Consider the following 25,233-nt stretch of genomic DNA (forward strand, 5'->3'; position numbering starts at 1 on the left):
GGCCTAGTAGTCAAATTTCTCAAAGGTTCAAGAAATGATATTGATATTGCTAAAATATTGGTTTAAAGTGTCTTATTTAGCCCAGCAAAACACACTGTATGTATACTGTTAAGTGTACAATGTTACCTAATTTTGCTGTATCCATGAGCTATTACTTGCTATTTCTGTGAAATGTGGATCTCCAATGTTTTTCTGTATCTTTTGGCAACAAATAACACCTATTCCTGTACTCCTTTTCCACACATGTTCAAGTCGCTATGGGCAATCATACTGTAATAAAATATGCAGGGTTTCATGTGAACCCAAGACAAGTTAATTCATTTCACAGAGCGTTATGCATGGTAACTCAGACATGATGGGTTTAAACTGATTGAGAATATTTGTAACTTTTTTTACTTATCACTTTAGTTAGAAACCTACTAAAAATATAGTTTGGCTCAATTTTTAACCAGAACGTTTATGGTCAGCGTATATGGTCGATGCCTTTTTATATAAATATATAGATATACATAAATATTATGATACATATTCATGACTTTTTTTTCCATATATTTGTACCTCTTGTACATAAACTCCTGTCAGGAGTCAGAAATCCCCAAACAGAACAGTCTGTAGTACTTTTACTTTTATTCTTCAGTATAACATGTCCCATTCAATAAGACAGAGGCAGCACTGGGCAAAATTTACCATCTACATGGCTTTAAATTATTGCCTTTTGTATCACAGTCTTATAGGATGACTCCTTTATTCACAATAGTTACTTGGCCTTTAAGAGTTTTCTAAACCAGGTGAACCTGATTCATGATTTAGTTGTTGAATAACACTAACAGAGATACAGATTAATCACCAGTAGGGCAAAATGGTTTTGGCAAAAGACCATGATGAATATCATGATCCCATTGCTTCGTTACCGGCTAAATTATTTCATACCCCAAAAAAATGAATTCCAGTTTCACCTGCTTTGTAGACGGCTTATTGGCCATTGTAACATCAGATACATAAACAATTACTCTTCAATCCAATGTCCACATACACGATTAGCTTGAATGACAAATACTGCATGGAAAAATGTGAAATCACGGACCTTAAATAAGTCATTTGCACTACAGTAAATACTCTAAATGTGAGTGCGATATTTTGTTGCAACTAACTTCGATAAGAGTGATAAAAGAGAGTAAATATGACCTCTAAAATCTATCATCTAAACAGTTTCCAAGATTTTACGAAAGTTGTGTTTGTAGTAAATATGTTTGGTCATTTTGTCTGAAAGTGGTGTTAGTTGCTGAACATCACGTGACACGTGTGCGTTTATTAATTTCAGGGAGTTAAATATTTTAGCTTTAATACTTTTATGTGAACAACCACATAGTTTGAATGGCAGTTCTTTCACAGAGGTAGTCCCTGAACTTTTTCAGTTCATGTTTTACTGCCTAAAATCTTCGTTCTATCGTTAAAATACTACTGGTACATATCTCTGTAGTTTAAATAAATACATTTTCAGTCATTTTTGTCTGCTATACACATATTAATCGGAGAGTTATCGTCACTCTGTGATGAATCATCGTTCTTTGCGCTGAATCCAGACTCCTCCTCAGTGTGAATCTGCTCATGTTTCCGTTTGTGGAGCCTCAGGCTTTGTGAGCGGCTGAAGCCTCGCCCGCAGATGTCGCAGCCGTACGGCCTCTCGCCCGTGTGAAGCCTGAAGTGGTTCTTGAGGCTCGAAGCTCGGGTGAAACTCTTTTCACATTCGGGACAGTCAAACTTCTCCCCAAAGTGGATCTTCTCATGTTCCCTCAAGCGACCGGACTGGTTGAAGCTCCGGTCGCACACAGAGCAGTGGTAGGGCCGCTCTCCTGTGTGTGTGAGCCGGTGTCTGTTCATGGCCCCCGAGTGGGCGAAGCACTTCCCGCAGTCCGGGCAGGAGAACGGTTTCTCTCCCGTGTGGACTTTCTGGTGACCCTTGAGCTGACCTTTCTGGGTGAACTGCTTTCCACACAGACTGCACTGGTAAGGCTTCTCACCCGAATGAATTCGCATGTGAATCTGAAGCGCCGACATCTTGTGACAGTCTCTCCCACAGAGCCCGCAGCAGTAAGAGCTCTTTGTCAGACTGTCGCTACACTCTTCCTGCCCTGGTGAGGCTGGAGCGCTGTCTTTATCGCTGCCGGAGACATGATCAGGATCCTCTCCAGACGCTGTGGGAACATAAATGAACAATTGAAACTTGCTATATAGTAACACTCAAGACAAACAACGTATATGAACCCTTTTTGCTTGTTAAGACGTGGCTCACTGTGGAATCCAACATGATACGAGATTGAAATCGAGCTGATATCAAAGCTGAGATTGATATTAGCTTTCAACTCATCTGTGTGCTGTATAAGCACTATTGTTCAGTCAAGGAGTGAAGCGCATGTGAGTTGATTTTTGGAAAGTATAACCTGTCTCACCCCACTATCACACTAGCTGTGTTCACTGTTTTTAGCAGCTTTTATCTTGTTTATCTATGCGTTCTTTATTTTTTTTACTCTATGCTGCTATCTGGAGAGGGTTGCTCCAACAGAATTTCGTTGTATCGCATACAATGACAATAAAGATCGATCGATCTATCTATCTGTCTGTCTGTCTGTCTATGGACGGCCCCAACTTATACAATTCCCACAGCAGCAATATTCATTGTAAGTGTCTGATTCAAGGCATAGGCCGGACACTAGACAAAAGTAAAAATGTCAATGAATGAATGAATGAAAGCTAAAAACTTTATTGCCCCTAGGGGAAATTTGCTTTGCACAAAGAGCCTAAAAGAATAGCAACAGAACATCAACAACCATACATAACAGCACATAATATAACATAAACGTAAGCATCATAAAAACATAATTTGGGAAATTGATGGACATCAAGTGCAAGTTCAAGTATAGGAGCCATGTATATTATGTTTGTTTATGGTTTATAGTTTTCACCTATTGCGTAACGTAGGACGTCATGGGGGTTGGCCTCACAATAATCAGTCTATTTATACACCTGGACACCTGCATGGCGGAAGCTAGAGAGGGGGTGAGCTTGGGTTTTTGCATTTTCTGTTGACCGCAAGTTTCTCCACATTTACGTTCACCTTTTTGCAGTATTTTTCAGGCAACTGGATTTTGTTTATTCATGTTTTTTCCGACTTTCAAATGAACAATAAATCCTTGAAAGCATATCTCGGAGTGGAGCTGAATGATTCAAAACCGTATCTCACTATAAACAGCATGGATGGATTTTTGAAGTTTGTATGCGTGTGGAAGCACCAGACACAAAAGAACACCCCAAATCCCAGAAAAAGTGTTTTTTTTTTTTTCATAATATGGGCACTTTAAAGAATTTTAAGAAGTAACACAAAATCTCCACAAACCACAAGTGCAGGGTTCTTACTTTCAAAGCAGTCAGTCAGAGACACCAAAGAGTCAGTCGGCGTGAACTACAAAAAGACACAGTGCCCTTTCTATTATTTCAAATATCAAAAATAGAGAATGGTGGTTCTTTCTCTTAGAAACCACCTTTGGCTGTAAGCCAAACACCGGCAGCTTTTAAAAAGCACATTAACCAGACAAAGGCCAAGAGTTCAATTTCAACTCATAGAATTAAGAATTAAGCTGCAGGTAATGATACTGTCAATGACGGTTGTCATTTCAACCGGCTAAAACAATTGGCTGAAAATGAGAAGCCTCACTCACACTCAGACTATGTCCACACTAAGCTAGTTAAGTCTGAAAATGCATCTTTTTCTCTCCTTCCCATATCTAGCCAGCATTTTTACACCCAAACACACCAGAGTGGATGAATCTGAAAACGATGGCCTTAAATTGTATTATGGACAGGAACAAAAAAAAGATTGAAAGTTATTATTTGTGTCCTCTCAGATAGGTCACGGGCTTTAGCAGTAAAGTTAAAGAAGGAAACTTTCATGTTGCCTCTAACTTCGTGATGGAAAAGAGATTTTGCCAGTTTCGTGTCGAGGAGTTTGAGTGTGGACAGAAACCTTTATATTATATATATATATATATATATATATATATATATATATATATATATATATATATATATATAAAAATAAACTATCTAAAAAAAACTAGTGTGGACACACAAACATTGTTTTCAGAATTACCCAGATTAGTGTGGATGTAGACTCAGCACAGCAGAAAAAGGGTAAAAAGAGAGAAGGGTGGGCTGAAATCATTGAGGAAAACTCAACTCAAAAACTTGAATCCAGTCATTCAGCGACACGAGGTCCCAGTTATGACTGTAGTAAAGACAGTAACAGTGGTGAACATTATCTTGATTGTGATATTTGTACTCCTGTGAACTAATTTTCTTACTGTTCACAAGTTCCTCTTCTTCCTCCTTTACTGTTATCCTAATTTCTGTGTTGCTTTCCTGATGCTGCTCTTCAGTTTCCTCCTGCATGGTGCAATCCTCACTACCAGACACCTGGTCAGGAGCTTCTTCTAGTGGGGGAAAACACAAGTAAAACAACCCCTACAAATGTCAAAATCATCATTAAAAGGCATTCAGGCTCATTTATAAATAGTATATAACAGGTCAATTTGGAATGTTCTGATTACAAACCACACAAGGGTTCCTCTTCTTCCTCCTCTTTCACTATTACATTCATATGCGGACTGGAAGGGACGTCCTCCGGTCGGTCTTCTGGTTCTTGGGGGTTATTTCCACACTGAGCTGCTTTGTCACCGCTATGATCCTCTGAGGAATGGGGCTCAACTGCACTGGGCAAACTCTGACTGTCAGACACCTGTACAAAAAATAAAATAAATAAGAACAAATGGAGGCAACAATGGTGTTAGGAGGTTGTAAAGACGTATATGTAAGAATGCAGACAGGGTTTCCTCCAGAAAAATGTTTAGCCCGGTGGCAAGTGGCTTTTTTTTCCGACCAGGCCCCTGGCTGGGAACAGTCACAGACAGATGGCAGCATTGATGCAAAGCCCGATAGTTTCTGTGATAACAGAATCATGAAACGGAATCATGAAATTAAGAACTTAAAAAGCTATAAAGTCCAATTCCATAGGGCTCTACATTAAGTCAGTTCTAAAACCTAACTGGAGATTCAAAAATATGACTAAGCTTCCAACTGAGCGGCCCCACCGTAACTGTAGCTTAAAAACATCTGAAAAATACATCACAAAATAATTCCCAGTGACTTAGGCCTGGTGGGGGGCAATTTAGGCTCGGTGGGCCACCAGGCTGGCAATACACTGGGGGAAACCCCGGCAGAAGAAAATTATCACCTTAAAAAGGAACACGCCGACTTATTGGGACTTTAGCTTATTCACCGTAACCCCCAGAGTTAGATAAGTCCATACATACCCTTCTCATCTCCGTGCGTGTCGTAACTCTGTCTGACGCACCCACCACTAGCCTAGCCTAGCACAGATCCTGGAGGTAACCGCCTCCAACTAGCCTACTGCTCCCAATAAGTGACAAAATAACGCCAACATTTCCCTATTTACATGTTGTGATTTGTATAGTCACAGCGTGTACAAATAACAAGGTCACATGAGACACAGCCATCTTCTAACCATATACATACTGGGAACTATATTCTCAGAAGGCGAAGCACTGCTACTTGGGCAGAGTGATTAGCGCAACACCTGAAAAGCACCGTTGTTACTCTCTGCTCCTCACCAGGGGGATTCTCAGGTGCTGCGAGCAAATCACTCCACCCAAGTAGCAGAAGTAGGAGTGCTTTGCCTTCTGAGAATATAGTTTCCAGTATGTATATGGTTAGAAGATGGCTGTGTCTCACGTGACCTTGTTATTTGTACATCCTGTGACTATACAAATCACAACATGTAAATAGGAAAATGTTGGCGTTATTTTGTCATTTATTGGGAGCAGTAGGCTAGTTGGAGGCAGTTACCTCCAGGATCTGTGCTAAACTAGACTAGTGGTGGGTGCGTCAGACAGAGTTACGACACGCACGGAGATGAGAAGGGTATGTATGGACTTATCTAACTCTGGGGGTTACGGTGAATAAGCTAAAGTCCCAATAAGTCGGCGTGTTCCTTTAATCAAACTAGATAAAAATGATTCTACTTTGTAATTGCTGTGTGTTGTCGCTCCCTCGGAGCGGATGTTGTTGGCCAGGTCTTGCTGGGATGATTCGCCAGCTGCAGCTTGAACTAGGTCTGAGATTACACCTGGAACTGATCCATTCTTGTTCTGTGTACACGATCGTTTGTGGTTTCTGAGAGTTCCTGCCAGTGAGAAGTGCCTCCCACAGTCCTTGCAGGTGTACGGCTTTTCTCCCGTGTGAATCCTGGTGTGCCGCCGAAGCTCCCCGGGAGCTACAAAAGACTTATCGCATTGTGTGCAGCTGTAAGGCTTTTCACCCGTGTGAGTCCGCATGTGTGTCGTCAGAGTCCACTGCTGTGCAAATGTCTTACCGCAGTCGGAGCAGTGGTAGGGCGTGATGCCAGTATGGAGGCGCTCGTGTCTCACAAGTGTTCCCGACAAGGCGAACCTTTTGTCGCAGAAAGAGCACTGATAGGGCCTCTCTCCGGTGTGAGTCCTCTGGTGATCTCTCAGCTCAGCTGCCGAGTTACAGCTCTTGTCACAGTCCGAACACGGAAACTTCTTCCTCGTAAAGCCCGCCACAACCTCAGAGTGCATCGCCTCTAAGTGAGTCTTCAGATGCCAGTGTCGGGAAAAGCTCTTCAGACAGATGGAGCAGTGATACGGCCTCTCGCCGGTGTGTGTCCGCCGGTGCAGTCTGAGCTCACCCTGACTGGCAAATCTTTTCTCACAGAAAGTGCACGGGAATGGCTTTTCCCCAGTGTGGACCCTTTCATGGATCATGAGCAGCCCCTTTTCTGGAAACCTCTTCTCACACATGGAGCAGGGGAAAGGCCTCTCTCCGGAGTGAGTGCGTAGGTGGCGCTGAAGTTTAGAGGCGTAAGGGAAGTCTTTACCACACACTGAGCAGCTGTGAAGAGACGGTGGTTTTTCAGTCTCACTTTGATCAAATGTCTTGGAAGGAGCCTCCGCAGGTACAATGCCATGGATAGCACTCTCTCCTGTGTGACAAGAAAGATGAGAAAGCAATGTTATAGAAACATGTTTGAAACGGTTCATCCCTGAGAACAACAAACAGTGATGCTGAGACGTGTAGTAGAGTCCTACATACTGTAGGCCAGTGAGTTAATGATTTTCAGCAAGGAAACATTGTCTTTTACTTTAGAAAACCTTATACTTAGTTTTACAGTTATCTCATATGTATACAGGAATTAAATTGAAAATTTGAAAAAAGAACGCTCATACTGAGACTTAAGACTCCCCCGTCGACATTGAGATGGTGGAGACGTACAAATATCTGGGGGTTCACCTCAACAATAAACCGGACTGGTCCAAAAACACAGACGTCCTGTACAAAAAGGGCCAAAGCCGTCTCCACCTGCTGAGGAGGCTGAGGTCCTTTGGTGTGTGCAGGACTCTTGTTAAAAACATGTTATGACTCTGTGGTTGCGTCTGCAATCTTTTATGCAGTAGCCTGCTGGGAAGCTGGGAGCACAGAGAGGGACAGGAAAAGGTTAAACAGAGTGGTGAAGAGGGCTAGCTCTGTTCTGGTCTGCCCTCTGGACACCATAGAGGAGGTGGGGGAGAGGAGGATGTCAGCCAGGCTGGCAACAATCATGGGCAACACCTCTCACCCCCTACATGAGACTGTGAGCTCCCTGAGCAGCTCCTTCAGCAGCAGACTGCTGCACCCTCAGTGCAAGAAGGAGCGCTACCGCAGGTCCTTCAATCCAGCAGCAGTCAGACTCTTTAATACAACATCATAATGTAGCACTGCTAGCTGTTTCTGCAATATGAGCCATCGCTGGACAATATTCTGCACTATGCATATTTATTTATTACTCTGTGTTACCTCCAACTGTGCAATATGTAATTTCTATTCATCCGCACCTTACTCATCTGTATATATATACTGTCTGTTTATATAAGGGTGTTTACTGTGTAAATATGTTTGTTTTATTACTATTATTATTATTATTATTAGAACTAAGTATATTTTTTCTCCTATGTCTACTTAATGTGTATTTGTGTTATTCTGATGTGTGTACATTTTTATTCTTTTGAGGTGCTGTAGCACAGGAATTTCCCCAGTGTGGGATTAATAAAGTCTATCTTATGGTATCTGTATTGGGAGAGAAAAAGTGGAATCATTGCATCTATATTCTGTGTGCATAGGGCTGGGCGATATGGAGAAAATCAAATATCACGATATTTTTGACCAAATACCTCGATATCGATACCGCAACGATATTGTAGTGTTGACTATTGGTGCTTTCACAAAATATTTAAACAATAAGATTTGTGATAAATACAGTATCAGTAATATATGTATCAGTATATACTGATACACAATCAGTAATGTGGATATAATGACTAAGTGGGTAAAGGCAAATAATAGAGCTAGAACAGTCTGGTAAGTTCAGAAAATGACATCACTTTACTGTAATGCAGCCTTTAAAACCAGGAAAAGACAACACTTATGCCATATTACGATATTCAAAATCTAAGACGATATCTAGTCTCATTTCACGATATCGATATATTGCGCAGCATGTGTGCATGCTGTCAGACATGGTGGATTCTTACATCCTAATCAAAGAAGACTGGGGCTGGGAATGCATAAAAAGGTGGCACTGGACGTTTATCCTGATTATATAATACTTTTATATAATAAGTACTGCACTTAAGCAGTTCAGAGTAAAATGTTTTTGCTTGTTTTTAAACTTAAGGCCTTCAGCCTCCAGAAGCAGATTTATATAAGGGAACCCACACAGGTGTTTTCAGCTATTCTGGCTGATTAGACCTAGTCCCAGGACTCTGTGAGTGTGTGTAAACGGTTTGATTGACATCTTCCTGAGCCTCCAGTTAGCTCTGTTGCACCTGTTAGGGAAGGACACATGACATCTTTATCATTCTTAATGGTAGATGAAATCTGTGACGTAATAATCTATGCTCCGGCCCACCTTTAACCTGGGCAGAGGTCTAATCAGCTAGAATAACTGAAAACACCTGTGTCCAGGGCCATTAACACAAACAAAAAGTGAATTCATCATTTAGAATAGCTCCTGAAAAAAATCTAACCATGCCTGTCAAACAGTGGACCTCCACAGTAGATACCTGTAGGGCTACCTCTGGAGTGAAATTAGCATGCAATATTTGCTAGTGAGTTAACTGATGTTGGTTAAGATTTAGATGTTTCTTTCCATCCCTTTAGATCTAACATGACCATGTTAGTTTGATTCACAAAGTACATATTTGTTACATGACTGCATTAAAATGTACAGTGGGCTCTATTTTTCATGTCACTCAGTGTATACTCAGCTGTTACAATTGATTTCCTCACTGAGATCTGCGAAATCCACTTCTTCTCCATCGGAGTTGATCAGGCCTCCGATTTCTTGCTGATCTTCCTCAGCGAGGATCACAGCTGGCCCAAAGTCCTCTGGGTTTTCAGAGCCCATCTCTCACATATACAACCTAGTCGAGGTTAAAAATCAAGAGTCAGTAAAAAGACATTCAAAAAACAATTTTTAGCAAGTGAACATATACAGTATAAGTAAAACAGCTGTGGCAAACAACTGAGCAACCACTGCTGTTGTTGACTCTTTGAACTATAAATACATTATAGGGCTTCCCCAATTTACTAAGTCAAGAATCAAAATGTCATTTGCAATATTTCTATGCATACAGTAAGTTATCGATGCATGCGTCAACCATAGTCCTGTTACAGATAGGTTGTTATAATAATAATAATAATAATAATAATAATAAACATTACTTCAAATCTACGAGCACAAACCAAACCTGCCTGGATGAACAATTCTGACAACCAAATATTTACAATTTCACTTTCCTTTATTCGGTAACATATCCCAGATATCATATTCAGTGTTCTTGTATTTAGAATTAAAGAATTGTTTCAAACATTTGTGACATACTGGTGGTTGTGACTGGTGGTTATGTAGATTAATTATACTGTTGTTTCAGATATGTTTATAAATAATAATAATAATAATTCCAGAGGATTCATTCAGTGACAGTTTTTATTCCACTCCAGTTCAGCTTTAGATTTTCAGCCTCCAGAAGCAGATTTATATAAGGGACCATTGTCCTGCTCATGGACACTTCAGCAGTGCGGATGCTTTCTTATTACAGGGGTTTGAACCTGGCTGGGCCTGAGGGACAGTGCCTTAAACATGTGTTGTATAACGAACAAGCTTTTCAGGTGCAACCCAATTGGTGATTATAGCGTATCATAAATCATTTACTGTGCTTTCAAGCGGTTTGAATGACAGTGGGAAGTACTTAAAGGAAACCTCTTTTCGTGCATCTGTCCTGAGTAGCCCAGTTAGCTCAGTAGCGTTAGCTTTATGGGACTCATTTTTGCTCGACCCCTTTAAGTTCCACATTTATTGTAATGTAAGTTAGGCAACAACATAATTGACAAACCTGTTGGTATCTATGGTGACATAATTAACCCATTACATTAGGACACCCTGCAGTACAGACACAAGTATTTGACCTCTGAATGAGCTGTCTCAGTCATGACGCGGCGGCGGTGACCAGCTTTGGTCAACGACCACCTCTGCCTTTGAGAAAACTGTTATTAGCTTGCTAGCCACTGACACGGCGTTTACTAGCAATGCTGACATTAGCAATTAGCTAGCTAACGGTTGCACCATGTTGCACCCCCTTAAGCTACAGACGCTATTCAACAATAACAAATAACAGTTCCGACAGATTCACCATCGAGTCCAACGTACGTTAAATCTGCTGCAAATATCACCACAGCTTGTGTAACACTTCAACTAAGCTAGCAAACGTTTAACAACAGACAATAGACATGTTGACCAACCTCAGCATTGATTTTTCCCTCAGGTAAAAAAGTAGCCGCTCGACAGAAGTTTATTGAAACGACTTGGCAATATTTCTACTTCCGTTTCATTTTCATGCTCAATATGTTCACTGTGTCAAATTAATTCCACCTAACTAATGAGTAAAGTTAAATAAGCGTTTGGATCTGATGATTACCTTTTTAGCTTTAGCTGCTAGCCACTTACAGTAGTGTCGGAACTTCCGGTTGGCTTTTGATACCACAATAAAAGCCCCACTAATATAACATGCTTCTTACATTGCAGTCTCATTTTTTCATAGGCGTAATTTACAGGGGGGGTGGGGGGTTACAACTTCCGCCAATAATCAAAACTGGCCAGTGCAACCAACCCCAAAAACCTATTATAATTTCCTTTACATAAATAAAGACATTTGCACCATAAATTGATGCAGAAAAATTCACCAGAATGCAGAAAATGAAGTTTTTGACGTTCAAAATTTCAATTTTGCTCAAAAGTGGGGATCTCAACTGCCCTCAATGTTGAACCCAAAATTACGCTCTTGATTTTTCTACAGCCTTTTTCAAACGTGTACATATCACATAAAATAATGCTCACATTATTCAAAACTACTCAGCAATCCCTCGTTCTTAAAATATACAAATCGATGGGAATAACATGTATAATCACTGTCAATTATGTCTAATGCGATTGCTGGAGTGTGACGAAGTACATTTACTCAAGTACTGTACTTAAGTACAAATTTGACATACTTGTACTTTACTTGAGTATTATTTTATGATACTCTTTACTGATACATTTATTCAACACTAAAAAATGATGATGATGATGATGATAATGGTTTTGCCTATATATGATGCTGTACTATACTACTAATCTACCAAGTAGTATAAACTCTGATCAAAGTTTACAAACACACCGAAACAAATACAATTAATGATTCACTATGTCATGATTTATTTTCTACTTGTAGCCTACATAACAATGGAGCTGACTGTACAGTACAACATATGCAGTACACGTCATTACTATCACATTGCTTAAACAATCCCTTCAGTCATTTGGAAAATCTATTTTATTTAACACAGTAATTAATGGGCAAACTGTAATATATTTACTTTTTTCTTTTATATCCTCTCAGACTATTGTGAATTACCAGCTAACGTTATTGATTATTTACCACTAACAGCTATTGTTTTGGTCTCCCCAAGGGTTTTGCTGGAGGTTTTGGCTTCTTGTCGTGAATCATCAGATGCTTTCGATAACCTTGAGAGTAATAGAAGCACTTGCCACATTTCTCACAAGTATACGGTTTATCTCCGGTGTGAACTCGCAGGTGAACTTTCAGATGGGATGCTTTGGAGTAACTTTTACCGCAGATTGAGCAGAGGTAAGGCCGCTCTCCAGTGTGAGTCTTGAGGTGCACGTTGAGGTGGGAGGATTGTGAAAATGCCCTCCCGCACTGATCACAGTGGAAATTCTTTTCTCCAGTGTGCGTCAACTCGTGTTTTTTAAGCGAATCTGCTGTGACACAACTCTTTCCGCACTCTGAACAGAGAAAAGGCGAATCTCCTGAGTGAATGCGCTTATGTATTTTAAAATAATATTTGTTTTTAAATGTCTTGCCACAGTCAGGACACGCGTAAGGCTTTTTGTGACTCTGGCAGTGTGCCTCCAGCTGTTGTTTCTGAGGGAAGTCCATGCCACACTCTCCACACACATGAACTGTTACAGGAGATTCTTTAGGTGGACTCGTCTCTTGAACTAATGTCCAATTTGGTAACTCTCCTGTGAGGAAAACAAAGACAGTTATTTTCAGACATTTGCATGAGTAAAGTAAATCAACATAATTTTTTTTGCTTTTAGACCATGTTGCACCGTCACTTTAATTAAACCGCCACTGGCAGACACCTATGTAAAAGAAGTTAACAGTACTACATTTATCTTTTGAATAATGGTGTGAACACATATCCCTTTAGCAGCGTAGGTAACTAGCTCACTGCATCTAGAACCAAATATTTTCAAAGGCACATGGATAAAGTTTGCTATGCTACTTTTTGGTGTGACAGGGCCTTTAGGGCATAACCTACACAAGTTAAAAAAACAACAAAAAAACACTTATTAGCATAAGAAGACTATAGTTACATAACTGATGTTATTTTATCTGTGAAAAAACAGTTAAGATACAAATTAAGATTAGTAAATTAGGATTTCACTGAAAACCACATGATCAGGGCTTTCCTTTAAAAAAGAAAAAGAAGCACTGCATTAAAGACAAAGGCGCTTCTTGTTGCCTCTGACCTTTGTGGACCTTCATGTGCGTTTTGAGGTTTCCGCTCTGTGTGAATCCTCTCCCACATATAAAGCACTTAAAAGGTCTTTTCCCCGAGTGAATCACAAGGTGTCGTTGCAGAGCAGGGTTGTGAGAGAAAACTTTCCCACAGGTCGGACAGTTGTAGTTCTTCTTGAGTCTGCGAAGCCCCCGGCATTGCTTCGGCCCCTCAGATGGCTTTTCCTGAGGCTGTTCATTGGAGCTGCTTTCAGGTTCTGGTCCTTTTAAAGTTTCTTCTAAAAAAAGAAAGACAACTTAAGGTAGTGTACATATAGTAGTTTAGTAAGCTGCTCCAATAGCAGCGGGTCTGATTTGCCCCCTCTGGGCAACAGAATCAAGGGAGCAAAGTTACATTAGTTTGGAGTTTCTGGACACCTGAGGAATGTAAGTTACAGTGACTATATGTAACTTTTTAATGCTTCTGAAGCTCTCTTGAAATTAATCGAAGAGCAACTAAAAGCTAAAAAGGGAAAGTGAAAAACAACGGGCAATAACGTGAGTCAACTTTGGTCGGGCTTTTAACAGATGGAAACAATTACGGGATTGTAAATTATTAAAAACCCACCCTGAATTATTCCTTTTAGTCAATGTTTGTGAGATGTCTCACTCTGTAGCTAAAACAGAGAGCTCAACACACAGGGTGAAAAGAGGAGCTGCAGCAATGTGCAGTATGACAAAAATATGGTGTTTTTTTGAAAATTCAACCATGTAAACCTATTCTGGTACAACTTCTAAATACAATTATGAACCTGAAGATGAGCATAATATGAGCACTTTAATGCTTTGGCTTGTGACACATTGACAGTGATACCCTGTTCATCTAAAGCAGGCTAAGTAACCGTATGCATCACTTGAAATGCAAAGATGCATCTGTAACATATTATCTTATTATAAATGAAAGATTTTCTGTCTGAGCTAAACATTCATTGTGACTATATAGACTTCCCCGTAACGCTAACTCAGTAATCTACAGTGGGGCAATACAGCACTGTAAAGAAAAGACCTTTACGACAGCAGGTGTGGTAAAAACACTACCACTTTTGCCCTAAGCGGCCGCTAGAATCAACACAAACTTTAAGTATTATTCACTCATTCATATTCATTAGTTCTGTTTTGGTCTCCATGAACTCCTTAGGGAAATAGCCAACCTCTTAGCTGCTAAGGAGTTTTATCACTGAAACCAGCTACCAAAACATTCATGCTGAAAAAGATGCTAAAAAGGTCTGTAGAGCTAATTGGCTGTGGGTTCATCACAACGAGCAACATCTATTCACTGTTTGTTTTTTACATGCCATTTTATAATAAAACTGCAATTCAAACTGGATCCGCATTAAAATAAAATCATGTACTTTGAGTTTATTCCATATTCTGTTATTTGTATTATTAGCTTGCTGTGTTTATACGGTAAATGTTTCCAAATATAAAAGTTCACAAAACGATGCTGACATTTATGTTCCAGGCTTACAGTCTGTTTTTTCCATTATAAATCTGTAAGAATTGAATGTGTTCACAAAATACATAATACCTTCATAATACTTCGGTCAAACTTACCCGTCGGTTCTGTTCTGTCATCCTGGTCCTGCGTTTCAGGTCTGTGTTCCTCATGGTGATTTAACTCTGCACCCATCTCGCTCAGGTGCATTTTCTTCGATGTGGTGTTGTGTGGGAGGGGTGTGGTGAGCCCGGGCTCAGAGGGGGGGGATACAGAGGAAGTCCCAGAAGGCCAGGAGGGCTGCTCCGCTGGACAGCTCTCTTTGAAGTGCTCCTGTTCCTGTGATCATGAGAGGTTTTAAATGATCACCCTGTGTCTAATTATAGAATTTAATTTCATTGTTAACCAAAGTTACACACTGTGATGATAAAACCAAACAGTTACCGTTTTCTTTTTTAAACAGAATGATTAAAAAGACATTACTGTGTAACTTAAATTATTAGACTATAACTCCTAAGCTACTTTCAAAAGGCTTGCAACAGATACAGATGACAACAGATGCCATCTTACAAAAAAATACATCTGTCTCCAAATATTAGTTTTATTGATTATGAAAGTGATACACAATGTGTGAGACACAATCAAACCTGAGAGGATGAAGATGAGTGGATTAACAGCACCACCTACTGACAGTTTTAAGGTAACTTCCACCCAATCCAGCCACTTTCTTACAGTGACAAGTGAAGCCAAGAATGACCGTTTTATTCTTGTCCACTTCATCTGGGAGGTGGAGGTATCACTTACCACTGTGCCCCTGAGCAAGGCACTGGAATTAATGCTTGCTCCTGCTGGAGCACCATAAGCCCGGTGGCCCTCTGCTGCGCACCAGTGAGACATATTTGGGTTTTGGTCCCACGGGACGAATGCTGTATAATGACCACCGTTCCACACAGATGTCTGTGAAATATAAAGCAACAACAACTGTGAGGGATGTGAACAGGCAGCTTAGTTCATTTTAACATCTACAGGATGTCATTTTCTCTCACTTGGCTGTGGCTCTCTGCAGCATGGTTTTCTTGGTTGCCATGGTGATGCAGGGGCCTATTTCCTGTATAAACAAATGACTCATATTCATTATATTATAGCCACTGGTCAAGTGACATAACAATAATTTAGCAATTTGTTTAAAGTTTGAACTGTATTATATTGTAATGTTTAAAACATGTTCCACCTACAGTGTTTTTTTAGGATTATGTTGTGCAATAAAAAAAAAGAGCATGCAGATCATTTAATCACACCAAACTCAACAGTTTTTCCAGACAATCCTATAGTTAATTGCACAACTTTATAAAACTGGAGCAGAGACACAATTAAAGATAAATTGGTTTTAATTATTAAACCCTATTTTTCTATCACAAATATCTTATAAAGTCACTTTCCATTTTGGAATAATAGCTTTTGTTTAATATAATCCAGCTGTTTTGCATGTTTAGCATTTTTTTTTTAGCATTTAGCATAGACAGTCCCAATATTTCTGCCATTGAGAAATGGCTGCACCATGAACATTCGGCTGTAGGTCTTGTAAGAGGTGTTATTTGACCCTCAATACATGTAATGTGAGGAGCAAAAAACTATAAGATTTATATAAACAGATGGTGGAATCCTTATATGCTGTTATATGCAGTTTCTAAAAAAAAAAAAATGTAAAGGGAATATGTGGAAGCCCTTGCATTATAGATTCATACTGAGAAACAGTTGATCTAATTTGTGTAAAAATGATATAAATCTGTGACATTTCAAATAACTTTGCAGATGCATCTTAGCCCTCCTGTTGTCCTCGGGTCAAATTTGACCAGTTTTAAAAATGTCTTTATCAGAAATTTGGGTTTCTTTTAACCAAATTGCCCAAAAATAACTGAATGAAGTTAGCTAGAAGCCTAGGTTTAACACATAATTGGTTGATAATTCAGAAGTATGCTTTACAAACAGGCAAATAGATGTGATTATGTGCCGACATTTAAAAAAAAAAAAAAAGAAGAAATGGGTGCCCAGATAGCTCAGTTTGTAGAGCAGGCGCCCATATACAGAGATTTACTCCTCAACGCAGTGGGGCCGGGTTTGACTCCGACCTGCGACCTTTTTTTTCTGCATGTCATTCCCCCTCTCTCTCCCCTTTCACGTCTTCAGCTGTCCTGTCAAAATAAAGGCCAAAAATGCCCAAAATATAATCTTAAAAAAGAAAGAAAAAGGAAATGGTTTCAAAACAGTATACTGACTAAACTTTGACATATACCAGTCTGTGATTATCCATTAACAAACCTTCCCCTGACGTTAACTATTAGTCAAAATAATTCATATTTTCTGCTTTTTTTTACTCAAATGTTAGGTATAATTTCATGTAAATGAGGTTTATTGACCATGATTTCCAAAAAGAAGTGTAAAACTAGTGGTAATAGGTTAGAATAAAGTTGGCTAAGAAGGTGTAACACATGGTAATTTATACTTAATGCTTTGTAAACAGCAAAACAGAAGAGGAAAACAGGTGCATGGGGAACGGGAAGACTACCAGGGTTAAACACACTCAATTTTCACATTGTGAAGTGCATGGTTACGGATGATACAGTTTGCTCAATTTAAACACACCTACCGAGTTCAGGAGGCTCCCAGGTCAGGTCCTCTCCACCAGAATCAGGCGGAGCTCTCTGTGAGAGCTTCCTGGTACATCCCATCTGTCTGGGTCTGCCCAGCTGCCTGGTGGGCCCTATCGGTTTGGCACTGTGAGTCTTCTTATGGTTGCTGAAGCCTTGCCTGTAGTAGAAACTCTTCCCACACTCGTCGCACTGGTACGGCTTCTCTCCTGTATGAACTCTGAGGTGAACTTTAAGCTCTTCAGCCCTCGCGTAGCGTTTCCCACAGATGGAGCAGAGGTGAGGCCTCTCTCCAGAGTGCGTCACATAGTGTGCTCTCAGAGTACATTCCTGCTTGAACCTTTTTCCACATGTAATGCACGGGAAAGGTTTCTCTCCTTTTTGATCTTGCATGTGGTTCTCGAGTCCCTTTGAGGTCTGGAAACCTTTATCGCACTGTGGGCACTGGTGGGGCTTCACACCCTCGTGACCAGCTTCATGTTCTTTTAATTTTGGGACATACATGAATCTTTTGCCACACTGGGTGCAGAAAAACGGTTTCTTTGATTCATGGGCTTGTTTCAAGTGACCTTCTAAAAGTTGTTTCTCTGAAAATTGAGTCCAACACCAATGACAGAAGCAGATGTCCACTGATGATTGAGCCCCTTCAGGATGAGGGAAACGGTCCTCTAATGTGGCCATGTTGGTGAATTTCCCTTTTGGAAGAAAAACTAAATTAAGTTTATACATCTTTAAAACTACAATTATCAATATCTTTATGTTAACAATGGCCACAATTACTACGTGTAATGTGAAAGCTGCCACTTAAAGTGATAATAATCACGCAACTCTGCAGTTCCCTTCAGTTTTATGGAGCGTTTGAGCTACTTATGGCCCAGAACTTTACTTTACTTAGCTTAAGTGAAACTTTAGTGGAGCATTTAGTAGCTAAAGGGACGGCTATTTGTTAAGGAGTTTAGTGAAGACCAAAAACAGGGATTAAAGAGAGTAAATATGGGACATACATTTGCTAGATGGGCAGAAACAGGATTCCTATTAAATGCTAATGTTGCTCTGTGTTTGCTACGTGTTTAACAGGCAACTGAAAGCTAACTTGAATGCGCTCTTGAATAAAGATAGGAATATAACTCCGTACTAATATGTCATTTTTGTGTTTTCAGCTTGTTGCACTGTCCCCAAGTGGCTGAAAAAATCAGTTAATGCAGCTTTACAAAATGAATATCTCGGTGATTTGAGGTTATTTAGGTTATGAGGTTATCTTTTGCAAAGGCAAAACATTTGAGAGATTAAAAACATTTTAAATTTACAACAGAGAGAGTTTTTCAGCACATCCTGCAGCAACTAAAGTAGTTTGAATAATGTTACACTTTAATGTACGAACATATTTGCTGACTTTTTTTTCCAATTATACTATATATGAAAAAGGGCCTCTCTCGCAGTGACTATCGCCAGTTCTACTCTGCTATCTCTCTCCCCAGCTGAACTCTGCCTCACTTCACACGGACTTTGGGGCAATCACAACTACGCCCAGAATTGCCCTCTTTCGCCTGAAGCAGTGTGACGCACAACAGATACTCTCCTGGACATTACAGACTTATACACCTCTATTCCAGCTGTCAGCTGGTGTCAAATGTACTCTAGTACCAAAGTCAAAACCACTGATTCACCAAACTGATGTGCAGAGTGTTAGAAGATCAACTGCCTGTTAAAAAGAGAGACAATCACAGAAAGAAACTCAAACTGTCTTAACATTATAAGGGTCAAGACAAATACTGTAGACCTCAATGTCTACAGTCTACTATATACAGTGTCTCACCTTCATGAACCTTCTGGTGCGTTTTGAGATTTCCTATCTGTGTGAAACCTCTTCCACACAAAGTGCACTTGTACGGTTTCTTCCCTGAGTGAATAATAAGGTGCCTTCTCAGAGAGGCACTAGTAGGAAACTGCTTTCCACATGTTGGACAAACGTAAGTCTTTTGAGCCCTTCGCTCTTCTTCAGGTTCTACAGCCGCTGCAGGTGCTGGATGATAGATCCGACGGTGGACTGTCAAGCTTCGGCTAACTTTAAATGTCTGCCCACAGTCGCAGCACTTGTGAAGTAAGTGTTTGCCATGTTTCTCTCTCAGATGGCGGTCTCTGGCGTACACGCTCTGGAAACCCCTGCTGCATTCTGTGCAACTGATGAGCTCCTCTGACTCAGTTTTCTTCCGACGTAGCCTGGGTGTCGTTTTCGGAGAATGGTTATGTTCAGATTTGGCGGGTGTAGCCGTGTGCGTGTCCCCAGGTAATGTAACATCAGCAGCTTTACCTACGTGCACGAAACAAAGAAGCTGGTAGGTGTGCACATCAACAACACCAAAAAAAACAGCTCTTTCTTCTAAGTTTGGAGCATCCTTGTGAAAATTAGTAGTCTCTGAACTTGTTATTACAGTGCTCAGCATAAGTGATTATACCCATGCTAAAGTTGACTAAAAAGAGGAAAAAAAAATAATCATCTTTTGGAAATTGATCTTAATGCCTTAATTAAAAAAAATGAGGAAGAATCCAACCTTTAAGGACACCAATTTTCTTTGTGAAGGAATAATGTATCGTAAATAAATAAATGTTCTTCCTTAAAATACAGGGGCGCATAAGTAAGTACACCCCTGTTATATTCCCATAGAGGAAGGCAGATTTGTATTTTTAAAGGCTAGTTATATTATGGATCCAGGATACTATGCATCCTGATAAAGTTCCCTTGGCCTTTGGGAGAGATTGGCATGGTTTTATTTCAGTTAGCCTAATAGCTGGTTTGATTTGCATTGAGAGATGATTTTATGGAAAGTACCCCATGCCAATCTCTAGGTATGGTGAAGGGTTTGTGATAATGTGGGGCTATTTTAATTCCAAAGGCCAAGGGAACTTTATCAGGATGCATAGTATCCTGGATCCATGAAATAACTGGCCTTTAAAAATACAAATCTGCCTGCCTCTATGGGAATTTAACATAGGGGTGTACTTACTTATGCCCCCTGTATTTTAAGGAAGAACATTTATTTATTTATGATACATTATTCATTCACAAACAAAATTGGTGTCCTTAAAGGTTGGATTTTTCCCCTTTTTTTGATTAAGGCATTAAGATCAATTTCCAAAAGATGATTTTTTTTATTCCTCTTTTTAGTCAACTTTAGCATGGGTGTAATCACTTATGCTGAGCACTGTACCTCATGTCTAGGCAACTACATGTTCGGCAATGAAAGTTGAGGTATTATTTTTATTTCAACTTACTTAATTTGTGTCATTATAAAGTCAGTTCACTCAAATCACAAAAAAACATGATTCATTCTTATCCTCATTTTCTCCTTGTGGTATGTAGCCATCATGATGCATTAAATTCAGTTTTTTTATTCGCTGAGATATCTGCCTCTGGGATTTCTATCTCCATCCCAACACAATGAAATGATTTCTGGTGCACACACCATTGACAAATTACAACATATATTTCCAGTAAGAGAGACCCTGTTACTCTGGATAAGCCAAAGAACCTCACTGTCAGCAATTTTCAGTCGGTCAACTTTCCTTCAAAACGGTTGGAGGAAAGTCTTATAGTCAAATAACCAGCCTAGGGTCTAATTGAAAAGATGCACTGCTGCTGGGTTTTTAAAATATATATTTTTTTGCTTTAAGCAGCACGAACAAAATTACATTGACCTCTATTGAATTGAGGATGCTTAACAAATCTCAAAACCTCAGCCAATAAAACCAGCATGGCTCGATAAGACCAGTTGTAAGTTAGAAAATGTTTTTCTTTTTTTTTTGTTGGTGAACTGACCCTTTCAAATCAGAAGCACTTTTAATCACTAGTATATCAGCACTGTTTACAGTCTAAGGACCTAGAGATATGATTTTTGCCTCTCGGACTTTCAGGTCCGACTCATAGTCACCACATTTTTTTCTGAATCAACCTACCAGCAGACTTGATCTCCAAATGCGATGTATCTGAGCTGATGGTGGTGTCGGCAGTCTCCACTCCACCCAAAGCTTCCGCAGCTTCCTTGGCTTTAGCTGAACATCCGTGTATGCTGAGGTGTTCCTTCAGCTTGTCCTTGCAAGAAAATCTCTTGTCACACACTGGACAGGAGAAAGTTCTCTCTTTAGTGTGGATTAAATGGTGTCTCTTCAGTCGGTTCAGGACACTGAATGCTGTCCCACAATGGGAGCACGTATGAGGTTTGGCTCCAGTGTGGGTCCTCTGGTGTCGCTGTAGAGCTCTGGTCTTTAAGAATTTCTTTCCCCACACATGGCAGCAGCAAGACGAGTCCAGGCTTCTTCTATCTAATTGTTGATCATTGGTTTTAAGCACATTAGGAAAAAGATCATAGAGACATTTAGTTTTCAGATAGAAATACGGAGAGAATGACATCCCGTCTCATCATTTAACAACTAAACTATTTCCACTTACTAGAGCGGCCAGGATCCCATTCTAACTCTTTTCCATCGGAGTTGATCAAACCACCAACTGCATCTTCTTCCTCTTGCACATTCGTCATGGCAGACATCTTTTTAGCGTGTGTGTTTTTCATGCAACTTTACGTGGCTCATCAGAGAAAAGTTCATACCACACGCAGGCAGAAGAAAGGCTTCCCTTTAGTGTGGGTCCGCAGGTGAACAATCAGAGGGTTCCGAAAGGTAAACCTCTTCCCACAATAGGAACATTTGAAAGGCTTCACTGCTCTGTTGTGTTTCTTGATGGCTCTGAATTGTGAAATCTATTTGACAAATTTGGCAGAAATGTTTCCTGTCGTTGCATTTCGTTGTTCTTTAGGTTGTTCTGCTGCAGCGTGATTGTCCTTTTCATCAAAACAAAGTTCGGCTTCTTCTATAAGAAAGAAATATGTAATGAATTTCATACAGGTTATGGAAAGAGTACAGTAATTCAACTTTCTCAAGTTTAGATTGCACCCCCTCCTCTAATCTTCTACTCTACCTGGTTTATTCCAAAAAAAACTTCAGCTACATCACTGGAAACTGTTCCACTCTTGTCCAGGGCATTTACAGGAAGATTTCTAAAAGGGAGAAAGTAAAATCACTAGTAGGTAATAAAACAAAAGACATCATTTTTCATAACTCCACACCACTTTAGCCCTTCATTTCATGTTTTGCATTCCTAAGGCAGGTTAAGATATTTGCATACGAAAAATATAAGGAGCTTATAAAATATGTTGCTTTGCCATATATTTAACTACCCAACAGTAAAAAGAAGTTCAGCTTAAATGACTAATTGTTTAGACAATTGACAGAAAATTAATTGTCAACGACTTATGATGTTTTAAGTCATTTTGCATACGAAAAAAAAAAGCCAAACAATTTATGGTACTAGGTTCACAAATTATTTTTCTTTTAATTATTTCAATAATTTTCATTAGTTTTTCATTGTTTTGAATTTTGGACTATTGGTTGAACAAAACAAATAAAACATTGTGAAGGTGTCACTTACGTGATGGATATTTTTCACATTTTTTACAAACCACAATGAAAATCATTCCTGCTTTTATATTAATGCATGAGTCATGACTCATGATAATAATAATAATCCAATATAATATTGTACCGTTAACAGTAACATGGGCTGTTTTGACTACTTTTACTTTCAAAACATTTTCCTGTACTTTTACTTAAGTAAAGGATCTGAGTACTTCGTCCAGACAGCCTGATATACAGTATAACCCCAGCCTGTCACTCAGACTCGCCTCGCAGCACAACGGCAGCACATCAGAAGTTAACGACGCAGCTCACACTGTTATCGGATTGCTGGCTAGCTAGCATGTAGCACTAACTCGGCCCTGGGGCAAATGTATAATACTCACCTCATTCATGGTGGCTTCAAATCACCACGTTAGCTTTGACTCACATTCCTGAGTCTCAATAAAACCGCAGTGCATGTACCAAAGGGTATTTTATGTCTTTGTACAAACAGTGATACTCCAACAACAGTTAGCATGAGACGCTAGCAGAGATGGAGGATGGCTAGGTTCAGGGTTGCCAGATAAGAGGACAGAAATACACAATCCAAGCTGTCAAATGGAGTTCCTACAACAGCTGTCCGCTAACATCCCTAAACTCTCCAACTTCATTTTAAATCTGATTCCCACAAATATTGTTTTTTTTCTTCACAGCAACCTAACACATTTCATTTTAATACACACTGAGGACTGCAGTGATCTATCTATCGGCATGGGTGGATAATGAATGACGGAACAATTTAGGCTACTGCATAATGAGTACTTTTAATTTCGATACTTTAATTACATTTCGGTGATAATACTTACTTCTTTTTTTTTTTTTTTTTACAATACAGGAGTTTTACTTGGAGTATTTTCTCAGCGTGGTATTAGTACTTTTATTAGAGTAATTCCAATACTTGACAACACTGTTTATATTGAAGAAAAATGTGAAAAAAATGTGTTCAGTGTATATATTATATATCTGTATATATACAGTTGTATATATTGTGACTAATGGCACATTCACACTGAGGCGGAGCAAATGTGAACGCGCCATAATAAGCTTGTTATGATATGAGACTTTACACATGCATATAACCATTATCTAAGTTCTCCTGATTGATTTCATAGCTGGACTTTCATCTTAATAATGTATTCTTTTGAAAAAAAGTGTAAAATCTATTGTTTAATTTTAATATTAATATAATTGCCTCCATGCTTATTATGATTGTAAAATGGTAAAAGCCTCACCTCTGGCTCACACCTTAACATTAGATTAAGAATTAATGGGAGACCTTTAGGTACCATACTGTTGTAAAAAATGTAATGGGTGGTATTATTGACCTGGGTTTATAATTATTTTCTCCAAACCAAATGTAAACAAAATCTTTTTCGTCAAATTTGTGGAAGATACAACCATTGTCGGGCTTATCTCGGGGGGAGATGAGTCTGCGTATAGGGACGAGGTACAGAGACTGTCAGAGTGGTGCTCAGTGAACAACCTTACACTGAACACCAAAAAAAGAAAAAAAGAAAGAAGAAGCGTGACATGGACCCGGCCCCCTTTTCAACAATGGTGTATATGTGGAGAGGGTGCAGACTTTTAAATTTCTGGGTGTCTATAGCTGCATCTTATGTCGTTTAAAGTGCATCCCCGCCCCTCCACTTGCCTCCTTTGCTCGCGTCTTAGTCCCTCCCACCGAGGAAGCACGGTAGAGAAGCAAGGAAATCATGGGAGGAGAGAGGAAATGAGCAAATGTGTTTTAGAGGGATGAGAGTGAGACGTCCTTTCCTCTGATGCGTCACATGAATTTGTCATCTGTACGGGCGGAGTTAGCAATCCGTTCAGCTGCAAGGTTTCCGAGAAGGCTGCTCTCGTGTTTCCTCGCCTATAGCTCCTCGGTGATCCCTCCTCGATGCTCGCTCCTTGGGGTAGATATTAGGGCTTTGAGACGGCCTTCACGGAGGAGGGACAGAACAACGTCCGGTTCAGCCTGAGGACCGAGGAGATATCAATTAAGGAAAGTGAGATCCAGCTTATGAGATGCACCGTATGTCTCTGAGGACCTCTCCTGGTCACCAAACACAGCGATGACACCAAAACAGAGACTTCACTTCCTCAGAGTGCTCAGGAGGAACAATGTGGAGAGGAATTTGCTGGTGGCATTCTACCGGGCAACCGTTGAGAGCGTTCTTACACACTGCATCTGCACTGCTGCAGATAAAAAGGCTCTGCTCTTACCACGTCATGCTACATTAGCGGAGCAAAAAACACCATTAAAGATCCCTCTCACCACGGTTACCCACTCTTTGAACTTTTAACATCTGGCAGACGCTACAGAGCTGCCAAAATTTGGACCACCAGACTCAGCCACCAGCACACTAAATAAACAAAAAACAAAGTC

At 39.9% G+C, this 25,233-nt stretch overlaps 2 protein-coding genes across 5 annotated transcripts; both read right to left on the reverse strand.

The window, feature by feature from the left end:
* Window positions 1-610: 610 nt before the first annotated feature.
* Window positions 611-11,165, reverse strand: LOC144533982 (uncharacterized). 4 transcript variants are annotated; one of them, XM_078275575.1, is made up of 6 exons: window positions 11,106-11,165; window positions 9,397-9,551; window positions 6,096-7,075; window positions 4,609-4,792; window positions 4,359-4,487; window positions 611-2,195 (listed from the first exon to the last, which is right to left on the reverse strand). In XM_078275575.1, exons 2-6 carry the CDS (start codon window positions 9,533-9,535, stop codon window positions 1,498-1,500), a joined length of 2,130 nt encoding a protein of 709 aa, XP_078131701.1. In that variant the 5' UTR covers window positions 9,536-9,551; window positions 11,106-11,165; the 3' UTR covers window positions 611-1,497. The 4 variants fall into 4 exon arrangements, with proteins under 4 accessions (XP_078131701.1, XP_078131718.1, XP_078131709.1 ...); XM_078275592.1 differs by having other exon boundaries at window positions 9,418-9,551; window positions 10,930-11,147; XM_078275583.1 differs by having other exon boundaries at window positions 4,359-4,484; window positions 10,930-11,147.
* A 513-nt stretch (window positions 11,166-11,678) lies between these two features.
* LOC144531017 (uncharacterized) lies at window positions 11,679-23,363 on the reverse strand. The gene is made up of 11 exons (XM_078270889.1): window positions 23,192-23,363; window positions 22,312-22,390; window positions 21,787-22,203; window positions 21,294-21,659; window positions 19,156-19,650; window positions 17,339-18,034; window positions 15,738-15,799; window positions 15,496-15,648; window positions 14,811-15,030; window positions 13,229-13,495; window positions 11,679-12,715 (listed from the first exon to the last, which is right to left on the reverse strand). The coding sequence occupies exons 3-11, from the start codon at window positions 21,905-21,907 to the stop codon at window positions 12,117-12,119; spliced, it is 2,979 nt and encodes a 992-aa protein (XP_078127015.1). The 5' UTR covers window positions 21,908-22,203; window positions 22,312-22,390; window positions 23,192-23,363; the 3' UTR covers window positions 11,679-12,116.
* Between the last annotated feature and the right edge of the window lie 1,870 nt (window positions 23,364-25,233).

This window comes from Sander vitreus, chromosome 2, assembly GCF_031162955.1.
Source record: "Sander vitreus isolate 19-12246 chromosome 2, sanVit1, whole genome shotgun sequence".
In the NCBI taxonomy this organism is placed as follows: Eukaryota; Metazoa; Chordata; class Actinopteri; order Perciformes; family Percidae; genus Sander; species Sander vitreus.

Bases quoted from the DNA above. Each gene is read 5' to 3' on its own strand.
- LOC144531017 (XM_078270889.1), bottom strand. From the start codon at position 21,907: ATGAAAAACACACACGCTAAAAAGATGTCTGCCATGACGAATGTGCAA. The intron at 13,496-14,810 runs GTAAGTTTGACC...TTCTTTTTTTAG, and splicing joins TGACAGAACAGAACCGACGG to AAGAAACTTTAAAAGGACCA. The intron at 12,716-13,228 runs GTCAGAGGCAAC...TTTTCCTCACAG, and splicing joins GCACATGAAGGTCCACAAAG to GAGAGTTACCAAATTGGACA.
- LOC144533982 (XM_078275575.1), bottom strand. From the start codon at position 9,535: ATGGGCTCTGAAAACCCAGAGGACTTTGGGCCAGCTGTGATCCTCGCT. The intron at 7,076-9,396 runs GCTGAGTATACA...CTTGTCACACAG, and splicing joins TGAGGAAATCAATTGTAACA to GAGAGAGTGCTATCCATGGC. The intron at 4,793-6,095 runs GTAGAATCATTT...TTTTTTGTACAG, and splicing joins CAACACACAGCAATTACAAA to GTGTCTGACAGTCAGAGTTT.